Source organism: Ptychodera flava, chromosome 6 (genome assembly GCF_041260155.1).
Source record: "Ptychodera flava strain L36383 chromosome 6, AS_Pfla_20210202, whole genome shotgun sequence".
Taxonomy (NCBI): Eukaryota; Metazoa; Hemichordata; class Enteropneusta; family Ptychoderidae; genus Ptychodera; species Ptychodera flava.
Window position 1 is genome coordinate 27,607,433 of NC_091933.1, and position 19,639 is coordinate 27,627,071.

The 19,639-nt window shown below is 37.4% G+C and overlaps 1 protein-coding gene across 1 annotated transcript in view; it reads left to right on the forward strand.

Moving 5' to 3' along the window:
• Positions 1–10,717, forward strand: part of LOC139135370 (glycerate kinase-like) — an 11,529-nt gene extending 812 nt beyond the window's left edge. Inside the window, exons 2-5 of the mRNA XM_070702734.1 lie at positions 301–666; positions 3,086–3,237; positions 6,589–6,764; positions 7,309–10,717. Coding sequence (XP_070558835.1) covers positions 301–666; positions 3,086–3,237; positions 6,589–6,764; positions 7,309–8,196 — 1,582 coding nt within the window. The 3' untranslated portion in view covers positions 8,197–10,717. The remainder of the gene's footprint in view (positions 1–300; positions 667–3,085; positions 3,238–6,588; positions 6,765–7,308) is intronic.
• Positions 10,718–19,639: the final 8,922 nt, after the last annotated feature.

A 19,639-nucleotide genomic window follows, 5' to 3' on the forward strand; every position in this document is an offset into this window, starting at 1 on the left:
TCATCATCATCATCATCATCATCATCATCATTACCATCAGAATCATTGACTGTGGAACAAAGTAAAGGCACTTCAACAGACTCAGCAATGTGTCCTTATATCTTTATTTTTCAAGCATTAAATAAATTACCATACAAACATACCTACATTGTATTGAGGATGAAAATTTCAGCAAGTTTTATACCCTTGACATACGAAAGCTATGAATGTACAGAAGAACATCAACCTCAAAGTTGAACTCTCTGACCTTTTGCCAATAATTTAACTCAAAGTTTCCGACCTTTTGTTTTACCTATCTAGAGTTTCACTCATCTCAAATAAATGCAACTTACTGAGGGAGAGTCTGAGTCCTCTGAGAAGATCAAGGAAAATGTCTTCTGAAGCCAAACCTTGCCCGGAGATTGATGCTGTGGGAATATTTGATGCTGGAGTTGAGGCAGTGTTGCCCCATCAAATGGTCAAAAACACGCTGGTCGTTAGGGACAATGAACTTGTAGTGGAGGACAGGTCATATAGCTTGCATCACAACGTTCATGTGGTTGCATTTGGCAAGGCTGTCATTGGAATGGTGCGTGCAACCAATGACATCATAGGAGAGCACCTTGTGAGTTGCATTGCTAGCGTCCCTCTTGGAATGAAAGCAGCTTTGACCAAAGCTAATAAATTGTGAGTTTCACAAATGTTCAATTTATTAATTTCGTTCTGAAGGCAGCATGCATCTCAAAACTGAAAGACTTAAACTTTTGCTCAAACTTTCCTCAATGAAATTTAAAATATTCTCTTTCAAAATCAAGAATACAAATCAGGGAATACCGAGAGTTTGATACTAGAGAAACAAGTTACCTGACATATACAGACATTTGAAATTCAAAATGGCTAACACCCCAGTGTTAACAATATGGGGAAAAATTAAAATTTCCTTATTTTTACAGAAACAAGATAGTCAAAACTTACTTAAATAAAGAGCCTCAAAAAACAACCCACACAAGAGGTAAATGAGAAAATTTAGGGATTCTGAATATTTGTCCTGGCGAGGCATTCTACCTTAACTCTCATTGACAAGTGAAACCAGTGAATTAACTTTCAGTCATGGTAGATTAAAGGGATTTGTATGTTGCAGGCATTTTTAGCTCCCATAGCTATATGTATATATGGCAATGGAAGCTATTCTTATAGGCTAGGGAACTGTCTGTATGTATGTATGTCTGTGTGTCTGTATGTCTGTATGTCTGTCCGTCAACATCAAAAACTCTAAAACCGCTGCACATTTCATCTTGATATTTGGTGTGTACACGGATGATGGGCTGTAGATGAGATTTTGTTCAAATGAAGTTGTCATTGCCAAAAATATGCAAATTAAGTGAAAAAATGTAAAAACAGTCAAAATTGAAAAAACTCAATAACAACTGAGCAGATTATATGAAAAATTAGCATGTAAGTACTTTGGGCTGACCTGAAATGATTGTACACATCTTGGGTCAGTATCTTGGACTTGCTATTTTTCATAAATTTTTTTGTAATTTTCTCCCATTTTTGGTCAAAAAAATTTTCTTCTCTAAAACCACAAGTCCGATTGATTTGAAACTTGGTATGTGAGTGTATAGGAGTGACCTTTCCCAAATTTGGGCAAATCGTGGTGAAATTTGCATATTTGCATTTTTGGGCTATTTTTTGGTGTTTTTGGTAAAAAAATCTTCTTCTCTGAAACCGCTTGTCCGATTGCTTTGAAATTTGATATGCAGTTTACTTAGGGTGACTTCAGTCAGGTTTGTTCAAATCGTGGTGAAATTTGCATATTTGTATTTTTAAGTCAATTTTTGTCATTTTTGGTAAAAAAATCTTTAAAAATCTCCTTCAAAACTACCAGTCAGATAGCTTTGATATTTGGTACATATGTCCCTAGGGATGAGCTATTCAGATTTGTTCCAATTGTGCAGAAATATGCAAATTTGCATTTTTAAGGCAATTTTTGCCATTTTTGGTCAAAAAATGTATTTCTCAAAAAGTACTGGTCTGATAGTTTTGAAATTTGGTATACAGGTTTCTATAGATGCACTAAGTAATATATATTGAATTTCTGATGAAATCTATAATTTTGTATTTTTGGAGCAATTTTTGCCATTTTTGGTCAAAAAATGTGTATTTCCAAAACTACTCATCTGATAGCTTTGAAATTTGGTATATAGGTTTCTATAGATGAACTAAATAATATTTATTGAAATTATGATGAAATCTGCAATTTTGAATTTTTGGGTCAATTTTTTCCATTTTTTGTTAAAAAATGTTTCTCAAAAAGTACTGGTCCAACAGCTTTGAAATTTGGTATACAGGTTTCTATAGATGAACTAAATTTGATCTTTTGAAATTATGATGAAATCTGCAATTTTTATTTTTGGGGGCAATTATTGCCATTTTTGGTCAGAAAATTTTATTCTCAAAAAACTACTCATCAGATAGCTTTGGTTGACATGTTCTTAGGGATGATCCGATGTGATATATGCAAAGTATGATGAAATCTTCAATTGTGTATTTTTGCAGCTATTTTAGCCACTTTTTTCTGGCCACTGCATTGAGCTATCAAAGATTTCCACCTTCTTCATCAACATGTGTCAAAAATAGTTATTCTCTACATAAACACAGCGGAGCTATATCGGCCGCTAGGTCGCTTGTTGTTATATCTTTATCACTCTCCATGGGCCAAGGCACACTTGGGGGCCAATGTCATTACTTTGTGCCAGTCTGTGTATGTCTGTCTGTCTGTATGTTTGTCTATGTTTCATACAATTGTTGGTTTGTTTTGATAACTATACGGGAGCGAACAGTGATATTGTCACTATTTTTTGAAAGATACAATGCACCTAATTAACCACATGTACAAATGACAAAAGTTGCATCCATATAGTATCATTAGATGGAATATAAAATATTCTATATAGAAGTGGTGCAGGTTTGCGAGTTTATTACTTCTGCAGTTTTTCCACCTCAGCAGGTAACTTTTATTGTGATCATTATCAGCATGTCCTATTACACTCACCCTCATTTTTTTGGTTCCATCATTCACCGTTGGTGTTCTTTTTTCCAACAGAGACTTAATTCCAAAAGAAACTTCCACACTGAAACTGATCGAGGGTGCCCCAAACAATTTACCAGATGAGGCTGCTTGTAGAGCAGCCAGGGATATTGAAAATCTTGCACTGAAATTGACAGCGGATGATCTTCTTATTGTACTCATGTCTGGTAGGTATCAGTGGAGTGTTGGATCAGCTAATGAAAAGATTAATCAAAGTGAGACTTGAGTGGACACCGTGGGTCACCAGTATGTATTAGGGAGATGGTGCAGTGGCAAAGAATGTGAAATTTTCAGAAGAGTTACTTTCAGAATGTGCTTAGGAATACAATTCAGAATAACATTCAGACACTCACTATGTGAGATAATATTCTGTATATTCCAGAAGAGTCCTTTCAGAATGTGCTTTGGAATACAATTCAGAATAATATTCAGACACTCACTATGTGAGATAATATTCTGTATAGAAGTAACAAGTCATTGACATTGACATAGTCCCCACTTGTAATAGGAGTATTAGTCTTGATGGGCAGGGAAATGAGGTCATTAAAAAGTATCACTGGAGTGTATATGTTTAGATCTATGAAGTTATGCATATATATGCATATTCAAGGTCAAAGGTCATCAAGGTCACGTGACATTTTGAAAAAAAAAAACCATTGTATTGCTAATTAATCCATATATGCCAAAATTCAGACCTCTAGCTCTATTGGCTTGCCCACAATTATATATGGGCATAATTAACGAGGTAAAGCATGTGTTGTCATAAGGTCTCCCATCCTACTAAATATAAAGGACATAGCACTTGTGGTTACTTATTTATTGACATAATCGTGTATTTTACGTAAAAGGTTATCGAGGTCACATGACATTTTGTCAAAAAATTTCTATCCTATAGTCTGTCCCTATATACTAAAAATCATACATTTACCTCTATTGGCTTGCTCAAAATTAGATATGCACATAATTAATGAGGTACAATATGTGGCGTCATAAGGTGTCCCATCATACCAAATATGAAGGGTGTAGCACTTGTGTTTACTGAGTTGTGGACAAATATATATATTTGAGGTCAAAGGTCATTGAGGTCACGTGACATTTTTTCAAAAAAATTGTATTGCTAAGTTATCCCTACATACCAAAAATCAGACCTCTTGCTCAATTAGCTCGCTCAAAATTAGATATGTGCATAATTAATGAGGAACAATATGTGGCGTCATAAGGTGTCCCATCATACCAAATATGAAGGGTGTAGCACTTGTGGTTACTGAGTTATGGACAAATATGTATATTTGAGGTCAAAGGTCACCGAGGTCACATAACATTTTGTCAAAAAAATTGTATTGCTAAGTTATCCCTATATACCAAAAATCAGACCTCTAGCTCTATTGGCTCGCTCAAAATTAGATATGTGCATAATTAATGAGGTACAATATGTGGCGTCATAAGGTGTCCCATCATACCAAATATGAAGGGTGTAGCACTTGTGGTTACTGAGTTTTGGACAAATATGTATATTTGAGGTCAAAGGTCACCGAGGTCACGTGACATTTTGTCAAAAAAATTGTATTGCTAAGTTATCCATATATATCCAAAAATCAGACCTCTAGCTCTATCGGCTTGCTCAAAATTAGATATGCACATAATTAATGAGGTACAATATGTGGCATCATAGGGTGTCCCATCATACCATATATGAAAGGTTTAGCACTTGTGGTTACCGAGTTATGGACAAATATGTATATTTGAGGTCAAAGGTCACGTGACATTTTGTGAAAGCGTCTGAGATATCTGCGTGAACGGATCGACTCACATGGATGGACTGACGGACTGACATGACCCAATCTATGAGCCCCCTGGACTTTATCTGTGGGGACTAAAAACTGTGTCACTGCATCCTTTTTGCAATATGAATATGATGAGAAACTAAATTTTTATTTTACTTGGCCTTATACATTGGAGTCTATGGACTGCCTTATACATGGGAGTCTATGGACTGTCTTATACATGGGAGTCTATGGATTGCCTTCAATTTTTATTTTACTTGGCCTTATACATTGGAGTCTATGGACTGCCTTATACATGGGAGTCTATGGACTGCCTTACACATGGGAGTCTATGGACTGCCTTATACATGGGAGTCTATGGACTGCCTTATGGGAGTCTATGGACTGCCTAAACATGGGAGTCTATGGATTGCCTTATACATGGGAGTCTATGGATTGCCTTATACATGGGAGTCTATGGACTTCCTTATACATGGGAGTCTATGGACTGACTTATACATGGGAGTCTATGGACTGCCTTAAACATGGGAGTCTATGGATTGCCTTATACATGGGAGTCTATGGATTGCCTTATACATGGGAGTCTATGGATTGCCTTATACATGGGAGTCTATGGATTGCCTTATACAGGGGAGTCTATGGAGGCGAAATACTAAAAAGTCCTCTAACACGGCCAAATTTGATCGCATTGTGAAACAAATCAACATGCATCTGTATGAGGTAGAGTACTATCCTTTTACCAAGTTTGAACGAAATCGCTCCAGGCGTCTCTGAGATACCTGCGTGAACGAAAAAAGTCATAAAATATGCAAATGAGCAATTAATTAATAAGCCACACCCACCAAAATCTAATCAGATCTAAGTCTCATCATGATAATACCAAATACCAAATTGCATGACATTGGACCTAAGGGTTCTTAAGTTATGAGTGGAACAAAATCTGTCTACGGACGGACGGACAGACGGACACACACACAGACATTGTGGCGACATAGGACACCTTTGGTGCTTCGCACCACGGTGTCCAAAAATGATTTAAAACTCTATATTTTAAGTTTTACCAGTTCAGTCTCCGCATGGATAGCAGTAAATGCATCTTCCTGTCTGATAAGATTAAGTCATGTCTGTAAAACCCTCCAGAATAATCATTTATTAAAATCAACTTCAGCCACAGTAGAGATCAATGGAGAAGTAGCTTTTCAGAGCAAGTGGCCCACAATCTCACCATGGATTCATGGGTGAACCTGCACAGCAATTGCCAGAGTATAAGATGCTGTGTCACACCCTTAGACACTCAAACAGATTGTTATCACTGGTCCAATAAACAGTCAACAGCCCCTTTGCCTTGAAATATGCATATCTTGGCAAAAAAGCTCAGAGTGAGTGCTTGTGTGTTAATGATATGTAGTTGTTGAGAATCACCACAAGAGATGAATCCTTTGTCCTCCAACTCTTGGCTATGGGAGAATCCATCACATTCAAATCATTGCTGCAGCGCTTACCAATCGCATGCTATACTATACCTGCTCCGCCCAGACTAGTTGACAGCATGTTGATAGTCTTAAGATCAAACACTCTTTCCAAGTATCATTAACCTGGTCCACTTGGGTGCATTACATTATCAGGTGCATTTATTTGACACATACTGAATTATGATTCTGTAACTGTCAGAAAAATGTCCCCCATTTATTCTACACTCCCCTGATGTCATCTTTTTTTTCTAACTTTTTACAGGTGGTGGGTCAGCATTGCTGCCATCACCGGCGCCATCTATCACCCTGGAAGAGAAGTACAAAGTGAGCAAAGTACTGGCTGCCAAAGGTGCCACAATAAACCAACTGAACACGGTGAGAAAGAATATATCTACACTGAAAGGTGGTGGCCTTGTAAAGGCAGCCATTCCAGCCAAGGTAGGTGTCCAGTCTTGGCCTGTTTGGCGGAGCGTTTAAGCTGACATTAAAGTTAGCATGAAGTTGCATAAAACAAGCATTGAACTCAGCTATTGGAATATTGTTGTTCATATTGTATGTATTGGGTTCTCAGACGGCTATCTGGAAGTTCCAGGTAATCAGTGCAACTGAATGTATGAGTTAACCTTGAGAAGCTGAAGAGATGGCCAACCTGTTGCAGGCATAATCTGTCATTTCATACGCATTCAGTCAATGCTTGAAACTGACTAGTCTAGTCTCTATGCTTTAAAAATTTTGTATCTGTAGTTTACATCATTATTAGGTTTATGTTGTGATCATGACATCTAGCCAAACTCCTCTCAGAAGTGGTACCAAGTGTGTCTGAATGTGAAGCAGAACTCTGTTTAAAAATTCATATTATCTGAACAGATTAATACTATTTGTAGGTTTTCATCTAAAAATAGAAACAATCAGGTGACATTGGCAGCACTTCTAGTGTGACGTTCAGTCTACATGTCTCACCATTTCTGTCATCTTGTTGCAGGTTATTTCACTCATCTTGTCCGATATCATTGGTGATTACATGGGTCTGATAGCCAGCGGACCCACAGTGCCCAACGATTCCACTGCCAGGGATTGCATTGACATCATTGAACATTTGCACGCTGCAGATGAGCTACCGCAATCAGTGATGAACTTCCTCCACACGCAGGCAATCAAAAGTTCTTCAAAGCAGAGAGGGCACTGTGATTTCTCCCATGTGCAGAATGTGATAGTCGGCAGCAATAGCGTCGCAGTAAAGGCGGCAGTCAGCGAAGCTGGGAAACGCGGCTATCTGTCCACAGTTCTGTCAACCGTGATCGACGGTGAGGCAAGAGACATTGGGGATGTGTTTGCTCGCGTGGCTTCTTTGATTTATCATGCCTTTGAAGGTGATGATAGCAAGGTAGCTGATATCGCAGCGAGTCTTAGTGGAAAGCTTAGCAGTGACGTCATGCAGGTTGCTGACTTTGCCCGCAAATATGCCTCAGATAAAAAACCTATCTGTGTGATTGGAGCTGGCGAAACGACGGTCACTGTCAGTGGAAGTGGTAAAGGTGGACGAAACCAGGAGCTAGCGCTGGCCACATCACTAGCCATGAACAAAATGCCGGTATACGAAGACATGATTAGCAAGGGCTACAAAGTGATATTTCTCAGTGCTGGTACAGACGGACAAGACGGGCCCACTGACGCTGCCGGGGCATTTGCTTATCCGGGTCTGGTAACAAGGGCCCTGGAAGCTGGATTAGATGCCAATCAATACCTTCATAATAATGATTCCTATAATTTCTACAGTGAGTTTGATGAAGGGAAAAGCTTGATCATCACAGGACTGACTGGAACCAACGTCATGGATCTCCAAGTCTTACTTGTTGTGCCTCCTGTGTGATCTGTGAGAAGTAGGACTTGTCCCAGAAGTACATATCCATCTTGTGCTTGACTCCTTTTAATCTTGCTTCCTGCCATGCATTTTATCAAGAAATTATGGTACACATGAACAATAGTGGGCCCAAGTCTTCCTGCAGCAGTAATCTTCATGCCTTTGGGTGCCTTCAGTTATAAATAGATGGAAAGATACCCCTTGGGAGGATGTTAGAATGTAATGTGGCTCAGCATTTTCCAGTCTTACTGCTTTTTTTATCATAAATAATGCAAATGGAAGTGGTAGGAATGCATGAATTTTTTGGACCAAAAATATGATTTTAGAAAAGCAACCTCAAGCTCAACAAATATTGAAAAAAACTGTTTTTAGCATGATGTCATTCTTCATCTTCCGCCATTTTGGATTTCAAGGGACCCAAAGACTCATGGGAAGTGTAATCTCACAATTTCAGTTTGATGTGCAATAGTCATCACACCAACCTGATAGCCAGAAAGCAAAATGCCATATCCATTATTAGGGCATGACTACTTAATCACACACTGACTGCTTCAAAATTTACAATTATAGGTTACATCTGTGGTTCTCCATGGAAAATGATCCACAGGAAGCATATTCTGAGTTTTATGACCAGTGGTGATCGGGTACGTACCAGTCAACTCGCACTTTTTCCAACCCGCCTGATTCCAACTCGCCCGATTCCAACTCGGCCAATACCAATTCGCCCAATATTATTTGCAATTTTATGAGTACCCGCATGGAGGTAGACCTCCATGGTACCTGGTACGCTAGCTCTGCATGGCAGGGCTGTGTGTTTACCGGCGTTATACGGAGGCCATATAACGCCGGTAAACACACAGCCCTGCCATGCAGAGCTACTGGTATGCTTGCTGCGAATCCGTAGCCTTTGTCACTCGGTAGCTTGGTCATTGGAGTGGAAGAACATGTCAAGGAGTGGCAGGGCTCGTTTTCGCAGCAACTGGTACGCATAAAACGTTTTATTTCTAGCAACAAATATTTCTAACATAGAGAACCACAGGTGGGGCTTGAAATATGTGCCAGCACGGAAAACTTTTTATTTGCGAATTTCACGTTTTGCAAATATCTTAAAAGAATAAATTTCGTTCGGCTTCTTTACGTATAGGGATAGTTACTGCGTACTGGCTCACTTCTTTAGGAACAGCAGGACCGTCTTTCACGAGTTACTGGCCTGGCATGACTTGAAAATAGCTGGCCTCGGGCCATCGGGTTAGCGTACATGGAATCTACAACACCCTAACCAAAACAATGGGCAAGTTGGTATCGGGCGAGTTGGAATCGGGCGAGTTGGTTCTGGGCGGGTTGGAAAAAGTGCGAGTTGACTGTAATTCGTGGTGATCATGGCAACCATCTTTCCATAAAGAGAAATCTCAGTGAATGACTAGAGTACTTAATCACACACCAGACTGTTTCAAAAAATTTACAATATAGGTTAAGATGGAGCTGCATGTTGCCAACACAGTTTTTTTCAAAGCTATATTTCTCATCAAAGATGACAAGGAAACCCCCTCACACCATACATTTTCAAAAAGCAGAGACTCTAAAGTTTAGTATGGTAGCAATAGTTTACTCGTTAACACTAGTTAACACTTCTTTATCACGCAACTTTCAATTGCTTCACAAGCTAAAAGGTGAACCCAACCAATATTCTTATCTTTGGTTAACAAATTAATTAAAATTTAATGAATATTTGCAAAAAAGTGATTTTTTAGCTAAATGCACTGTGTGGGTGCGGCGCCCCTTTAATTCTATGTCACATCAGCAAGAATGGTCATCCATGCTACGATGCTTCCTTTCATTCTGCAGGATTGCAGTGTGAAACAATTCTTTAGAGAAAGGCTAACAAAGGATTCAGTACTAATTACTCAGATGCAGACAGAGGGACTCTACCTTTCCAAATAATGTACAATAAATTCACATCAGCTACTTCTATAAAATAGCATGTGTTGACAATAATGTTTTCTTTGAAATCTCCTTCCAAACTTTGAGAATTGTGAGTCACCGAAACCAACAATTAATGACTGCCAATCTGTGTTATGGTTTGCAGTCTTGAAATTGGTAAAAAACCCAGATGCTCTTTCCATAAGGACTATCCTCACACAATCTTGCATATTTTTCTGTCTTCCAAACACTAAATTGAAAACAAGATACCATTATTTCTACAACTCAAAAATAAAAACTTAGAGTAAAACTTGACAGATTATAGATATATTAGAATTTATATCATATGATTGGATGTGTATTCAATTTTAACATCAGTCTCTCAGTCTCTTGCAAAGTATTTTTTACACAACGTCAATGTGATGGTATATTAGTAGAAATGTTTTATTAAAGAGAGGATATATATAGGAATGTGATGTAACTCATGGGCTCAAAAATGTCATTTTGGGAAGTGTAATTCTGAGTGACTTGATTTCACATGGGAATATCATGGAAACTAGTTCATAATTGGAAATTTGTGAATACAGTAAATAAAATATAATGAGGGATATATGGTCTATGTGTGTTCTTTGTTATTGTGAATGCCCTTCTGCTTTGCAAAGACAGATGACATAGTGTTTTCACTAGCCAGTCAAAAAATGCAAATTAGCTACATTCAAAGTGTTATAACACAAAATAAATTTGAGCAATCGCAGAACACATCCATCAGGACTGTCACATGGAAGACCCATCTTACTTTTCTGAGAGCTAAATGCTACTGAGGGTAGTGATTTGGATGTCAAGGAAGAAAAAAAGGAAAATACAAGTGTGTATGCAGCCATGTTATAATGAGTGTATTCCAATAACAACCCTACTATATGCCTCTCCTTGAGAAATGTTGGTCAACTATTAGTGTAACAGCAATGTTATAGGCTGTGTTTTTTGACCTGCTATATCAATTGTATTGTATGAACTATCGTTCTCTAGGTCTTATTCACAACTGGACCGTTGTTTTTCATGAAATTTTCACTGTTCTCTCTCAATTGCACATTTCAAACCATTTTCTTCCCTGAAAAATTTGTTGACATTGCGCACAAATCACTGTAAGCAAAGACGTCTATAAATATGGTGGTGACCCTAACACAAAGTGTAGAGACCATTGAATTTGCTCTTGTTTCTATTCATAATACTCCCTCAGAAAAGACAAAATATCACCTCAGCTTTGACGTGCACATGCACATCTAAAAGAACAGCCAATGATGTAGTTAACGTTCAGTCTCCGTGGATGGTAGTGAAATTTTATGTCTTGAAAACGCTAAAGTTTGCAAGTAGAACTTGAAACACTATCTATGACAGAATTATGGAAAATCCCCGCTTTTGCATCATTTGTGTATGCATGCTGCATACTGATGATCTCGATCGCAATGAAATGCAATCATTGGATTACGGCATATTTTCATGGATTTAAACTCCCAAATTAGCACCAAATCATGTCAAAGAGAACAAATATGTCAAAGTCGGAGTCGTGCAAACCTGTAGATGACAAATCAACAGAAGATGGAGAGGAGCCAAGCACATCACAGGCTGACAAACATGATGATGATGTTGGTGATAGTATGGGTGCCGTATGTGACATAGACAATGCAACTGAGCTGGGGATGATTATAATGATCTTTGGGAATGCTTCCCAGAAGGCAAAATGAACATCAACACTGCCCCTAAAATGTAAAGTCTGCCCCCTACTTTTGATGAATGAGGCAAAAATTGCCCCTTTCAATGAACATGCAGAGAAAACACTGTAAATAGCAGAGATTTAATTTTCCTGATAGTTAAGAAGGATAATTAGTGTGAAACAGTCTTGGTATAAAATAACAGTACATGTTAGATTTATCACAATAAACCATCAACGGGGTACATTTTGAACTAAAATGTCAAATTCACTCAAGACTTTAGAAATACAAACAAGTTTGTTTGAAAACTAAATTTACTGATGAATAAAATTGATGGTAGGTATGTCCACCATCAACATATACTGGTACTTCACAAAACCTTGGCCAGTCTGGTGTTACTATTGTTGTTTGTGCAGCAACATTCCAAGATGCTAATGGTTTAATAGTTACATCATATTGCATACAGTACAACCACATCAAGGAACTGGAAAACTTGATAACAAAGGGTTTGGGCCAAACCATGATGATGAAAGGGTTTAATATTCTCCTGAATCATAGTTGATGTAACCATTTGTGTTGACGACTGGTATGTGACCAGGACTTCATGAGCTTATTCTAGAGACCTAGAGACAAGCTTGCTTAATACATATGATAGTTACTATCAGTACAATTCCATTCATTTTGATACTTGATAGCATTTCATGCATCTATCACTTTGGCACCTGCTAATTCAATCATTCAACATTGGTACCAACAGGCAGGGTAATGTTAGGCCCCAGCTCAATGCAGGAGGACTTTTTGTATTACACTCTATATCTGTTAATGCCTTGAAATATAATAACTGCTTAGAAAATCATTGCTTACACTACAACTTGAACTCTTTACTTGTTTTCAATACGTGGTATAACTTACATCCAGCTATCACAAGGGCCTGCACACAGTTTGTTCAGTTAAAATAGTCAATTTTAATTTCAAATAAATTACATAATAATATAATACAATATAAATGTAAAGTTTAATTTCAAAAATTTACCTCAGAGTATTGAGGGGCAATGCTGTGAGCTACTGAGCTTTCCAATTACTTTATCCATGTAGAGTATTTTCACTGAAAACATAGTACATCTGTTAATCACCCAATCCATGACTCATTACCTTTCATAGGGAATCAATTATCCTGAATATCCAATCAGCAGCACATATCATACCAGTAATTATGAACTGCTAATTGTATATTTGGTAATTGCCAACATTACCAGTTTATAATGTATAGGGGCTAGGATGGGCCATAGCTCACAGTGATGTCTATAAATTAATAAAAAAACCCCATAAACTGTAGTTTTTTTCAATAATTTTGTTTTTATTTTTCATCTTTGTAAACTGAAAACATCTGTTTGTAACCATCCATGTTTTTGTTTTAAGCCTCTTTCCAATCCACTGTAGCAAATTTCTGGACTGTTTTTTTCTGGATCTGCCATTGCAAAATGTGAATATATTTCTTGCATCAAAGAGAAACAAAAATTTGTCAGCAAAGTATTGGACCGCACAGTAGCCTGATACTGGCCAAAAATGCAAAATGGACTATGAAAAATGTACTTCATTGTTCCCAAAACTTCATCAGATATTGCACTCAGTTGAAGCAAAAAAACTCCACAACGAACACATACCTACAATTTTGTAACATTTCAACGGCTATGTCATTTGCTCCAAGTATTTAGTTAACATTGGAATGTTTTGCAATCAAATATTCACAGAAAGAAAGCTCATCTCTGTAAACTCTGTCAATCAATCAGGGATGTGACTCACTCCTACTGAAACTAAAAGAAAAAATAGTGTACAGTCATGTGAAAAATGGTGAAATAAAACTTCTGAGTATTTAGTAATTGTCCATTAGTGAGCTCAAAATTTGGTACTTCAACAAAACGCAAAGACAGTGATGAGCTCAGAAGTCTTGTGAGAGTGTGAAATACCTAGTAAAAGCTACTCATTTTACATTCAAGCTGCAAGTCCTCTACCTCTGGTTCTTGTACTTCTTGTTGCCATTGAGTATTGACATGGTAATTACTTATTTTTGCTTCTTTTGAAAGTTTTATCGAGTTTATTCAGCTTGTTTCAACATGGTAGCTAGCAACCATGGTTTTGAGGAAAGACAGACAAGTGTTGGCACCTCAAAACTGTACAGATAAATCACACTGTTGTACCCTGAGAGTTCCTGAGCTATGATGTCATTGAGTGGATTCCTTTAAAGGCAATATGAAATGAGGTACATGGTCTTGTCTACATTTTAAACAAAGGGTACCACTGACACTGGACACCAATTTCACAGATTTGAAACTTGAAAACAAGAATGCCAAACATTGACATAGCCTAGCTAATCTGTATCAAAAATGTCGACAGACTGCCTACACTATTCAATGATTTTCAGTTTGCTAGAAAAATGGAATGTACCTCACAAATGTTGAGGCAGCCAAAAGTTTCTGTGATTGTGAAATTACACGCCATTTTTGTTTGTTAATTATCTACTCCTCTGAGGGGATCATGGAAATCAACTGACAAGTGTACACAACTATTCAACGACCTCTTGTGACATTTGACAGTACCTTTACACCATTCACCATTTAATTCTCATTAACTCTAAGTCTTAGTATTTACCTTTGACAATGATCTCTACATTTTTACATTTACAGACTGGCTCCTTTTTATGAACCTGCCAATGTCAATGTCCTACCATAAGTCAACTGCTCAGTCAGACACATTACAGGACACTGCTCTGTGTCAAAAATGGTATGGACCATGGACATAACAAACTGTCTATCAATAGTATTGATTTTTCCTCTTTGAACTCTTCAGCAAAAGGTACAAATAGAAACCATGCATGACAGCATTCAACCAAATTAATCCTCATTCAAAGTTGATGTCCACACCACCCATGGCTGATTGACATCCAGTACATCCATGACAATCTCCAGGTTCAATCAATCTTCCTGTGTGATGACTCTCTTTCCTCCCTGAGAAAAAATATATCCAAGATAAAAAATTAATTAACCAAGAGAATTTCACTGAGTTGATTTCATACGCCACAGTACAATGACACATTGTCTCATCATTCAGCTTGTATGTGGTTTTCCCTTTGCATTAAGAAAAATGACAAGACTTACCCATCTTCTGACAGTTTGTCATCTTCCATTGGGTCTATGACACCTACAGAGATCAATATAGAGACAGTGAGATGAAAGATGAGGAAGAGTCACGATGTGACATTTTTACGCAATGTTTATCAGTCACCAATTTTGAAAAAAAACACAACTACAGGAGAGCAATTAATGGAACTTTCTTCAGTCTAATACATGCATACATACCTACATGCATTACATACATACATACATACATACATACATACAGACAGACAGACAGACAGACGTACACGCATACTACACAAAAAATACTTCGGTGTACAAACACGTACACACACACACTGAACAGGCACCAGGTCATGGTCACTGTGGAGTGACCGTGACCACATCAATCTCAGGGGAGTGGGACAAAACAATAATACGTAACCCATCAAACCACGATGCAGACCATTTTTCCCATTAAAATCTTACGCACCTGGCTTTTTCAGTTGTGTGTACGTCTCTGCGATATCCCTTCCGTAGACAGACCATGCCAAGACGGTAAGGACCATGTTGCCACACAACATTGCAATGAGAACGAGACAGATGTTCATGTGGAACTCGTCAACGCCAATGAGCTCACAGATAGCGAAATACAGGCCTTTCTCTGCAAGTTCTTCTGTGCCGTTCACAACAGTTTCTTTGTTATTTGACATTTCGGAGTATTTATTCAAAGACTACTTACAGACATTCAATGGTAAACATGATTCGTCTGCAATATCGTGCATGTCCTTGGATGCGCTGACAAGTGATCACCGCGCGCGCGCCGTATTTGTATTATATGCAGTTCTTTGCTCAGTAATGTTTTCAAGTTGCCTGACCATCTGCAGGATTGATACGGATAAAAAATATTACTCAACTATACAAGGTATGTTTCAGTTAAGGAGTACCTTTAACAAGGGACACTGTCAAACAAAATGTAGGATTTCTTTCCCCATGTTCCCCGACGAACTTGCCAGACCTCTGATTTTCATCTTGTCGATGCTGAAGTTGGACTCAGTTTCGGATTCGATTTCGGATTCGGTTTCGGATTGGTTTCGGGTTTGAATAACTGAGAATAGTTTTATATTTCCAGCTTATTTTATTATTTTATTTATTTTCGAAGGATATGAAAACTGCTGATACACAAGGAGATATTTTGACTAGATCACCTTACTTCACATGTAGCATGTATTTCATGACATAAATGTTTCGCAAAAATCATAATTTATACAGTTTAAAAGACAAATCACTTTAGGAAGTAGAGCAAGACAATGACTTAGTGAATAACTACACAAGGCAAAACACAGGGAATGGAGTAATCTTGTTGTTGTTGTTGTTGTTGTTGTTATTGTTGTTGTTGTTGATGGTGATGATGATGATGATGACGATAATAAAAAATATTAAAAAACAATGTGTCATTCCTTGCTGTTGTTGTCGATGTTGTAGATAATTGTACAAGAAAACTGTAATCGTGACCAAAAACGACGTAGGTCGCCCAACGTCACTCCCGTCCTATTATACAACCAAGGGTGGAATCGAGATGCCCCTGATCAAGGCTCATCAGCTACTTTCAAGGCCCAGAAAAAAACCCCATTCACGAGCGATCGATTGAAATGTGCTATCATAGGCACTGAAATTTATCTCACTGACCTAATTTGGGCTTCACTTGAACTACCGACTGCAAACGAGTGGAAAAAACGGCGATTTCCAAGTCGTACCTTGTCAAAATCGGTCACATTTGAACTTCCCGGTCGATGGTGATGGATCGGTCATCACTGGGCATTTAAATTGACCAATTGGGGCCCTGTAAAGGCTGCTTCGGCCAGCCGATTGTTTATGTTTCAATGCTCCCTGCTCGTACGCGTACGTGTAAGGTTCAAAAGTACGCGAAAAAGAAGAAAAACCTTCATAGTCATGCAGATAAACGGATACTTACCAACTCTTTGTCAGGAAATCTGCCATTTACGTCAGGATATACTGTCGATAGTTAGAGCGTACACTTCCGGGTATTTGAATTTCCCCCGTTACAAGGATACAAGCGTAGTCAACATCCTCCGCGCTCGTACTTGAGCGAGTGTACATTGTCGTTGTGAATGAGTATTCCAGGTGATAGTTTACAGTAAATGACGGGTTGATTTGTCATTGTATCCATATAAGTATTTTTCTACAAGAATGGAAATTGAATGAAGTTGAGACGGCGAAGTTTAAACTGTAGTGAAATTTTGCGTTGGGACAAGTCTCCTCATGTATTAGAAATTAGAGCTGGCCGAAGCAGCCTTTACAGGGCCCCCAATTGGTCAATTTAAATGCCCAGTGATGACCGACCCATCACCATCGACCGGGAAGTTCAAATGTGACCGATTTTGACAAGGTACGACTTGGAAATCGCCGTTTTTCCACTCGTTTGCAGTCGGTAGTTCAAGTGAAGCCCAAATAGGTCAGTGAGATAAATTTCAGTGCCTGTGATAGCACATTTCAATCGATCGCTCGTGAATGGGGTGTTTTTTCTGGCCTTGAAAGTAGCTGATGAGCCTTGATCAGGGGCATCTCGATTCCACCCTTGGTTGTATAATAGGACGGGAGTGACGTTGGGCGACCTACGTCGTTTTTTGGTCACGATTACAGTTTTCTTTTACGATTATCAACAACATCGACAAACAACAGCAAGGAATGACACATTGTTTTTAATATTTTTTATTATCGTCATCATCATCATCACCATCAACAACAACAACAACAACAACAACAACAACAACAACAACAAGATTACTCCATTCCCTGTGGGCAAAACTGCTGAAAAATTAGTCAAAAGTTACAACTTATGAGATGTCCATGCCAATCATGGGCATTATGCAGTTCGGATTATTGAAGCTAACAGTACTTCGCACAATACAAAGAAATGCATTCAATGCAGTCTTTATTATACAACACATAAACTGATTGTATAAGTCCGAGCGTTTAGTATGGTATATTCAAAATGAAATATATATAGAACAGCATCTACACATAGCCCTGTGTACCGTGCTGTGTCTTCCTGTGGTTGGAATGCTGGGAACACACAGCACAATACACAGGGCTAGTACAGCATCAATCAAAACATCAAAGTAATACAACACGTTAGCATTACACCATGTGATACACAGTGTGACATATACACAAATTCTAGTATAAATGTTTTTGTAAACTTTGTCGTTTTCCATGCTCGACACTTCCTATCAATTTAGAATTAAAGCACTGGGAAGCCAGGGGAAAATAAAATACATACAAACAAACAAATATATAAATAACTAAATAAAAAACAAACAAACAAACAAATAAGCATATAAATACATTAATAAATGATAATTAAACGTACAGACAAACAAACAGAAACAAATATATATATGTATATATATATATGTATATATATATATATATATATATATATATATATATATATATATATATATATATACACATCTATATATAAATAGATAAATAAATAAATAAATTTATAACGCTCTGCTTTAGCATCAAGCACTGTAATTTCCCACGAGAACATCTGTATACTTTGATACATACATATATATATATATATATATATATATATATATATATATATATATATATATATATATATATATATATATATATATGTGTGTGTGTGTGTGTGTGTGTGTGTGTGTGTGTGTGTGTGTGTGTGTGTGTGTGTGTTGTGTGTGTGTGTGTGTGTGTGTCGGTGTGTGTAATGTATGTGTGTTTGAGTGTAAGAGACAGTGGCATATTGAAAAAAGATTGAAATGATTGACTGAACAGCTCATGCAACAATCATCATGCGACGGTAGTGCCACTACTCAATACTAATACTATGTATTTGTATGCTTGTTTGTATGTTCGTTTATTTATATTTTTTTTGTTTATTAATTTGTTTGTTTGTATGCTTGTTTGTTTGTTTTTCCCTGGTTCCCTGTGATTAAAGCGCTTCGAAGTTTTCAGTAATTTCTACTTTTTAACCATTTTATTTGTGAATATATGCACACAATTTATGCTGTGAAATATATACTACATATGCAAACAGGTAATCCAGTGAAAACATATGTTTTTGACGACAAGTATTTATCTTCGCATACGAAAGTGTCATAAAGTCGGCTGAAAATATAAAACCTCTTTCAGTTACTTAAATCCGAAACTCAATTTGAAACTGAGTCTAACTTCAGCATCGTCTGAAGTTACGATGCTGAAGTTAGACTCGGTTTCGGATTCGGTTTCGGATTTGGTTTCGGATTCGAGTGACTGAAAGAAATTTATATTTTCAGCCAATTTCGTTAAAATGTGGAATACTTTATTTTTCACTTGGAATTTATTTTCGTTACTTTCGCTGGACCTTTTTTCAGCTAAAATAAAATCAGACTAGACAAAATGAAATAAGATAACAGTGAAACAATAAAAATATTTTCAGCTGAAATAAATTTCAGTGAAAATAAAATGGACCATAGTACTTCGTATGCAAAGATAAATACTTGTCATCAAGAACAAGTTTTTAATGGATAACCGGTCGGCATATGTAATATATATTTCACAGCATAAATTGTAGCATGTATTTCATGACATAAATATTTCACACATAACCATAACTTCTAAGCTTACAGTTCAAAATTACTAAACACTTTCGGCACTAGAGCAAGAAACTAT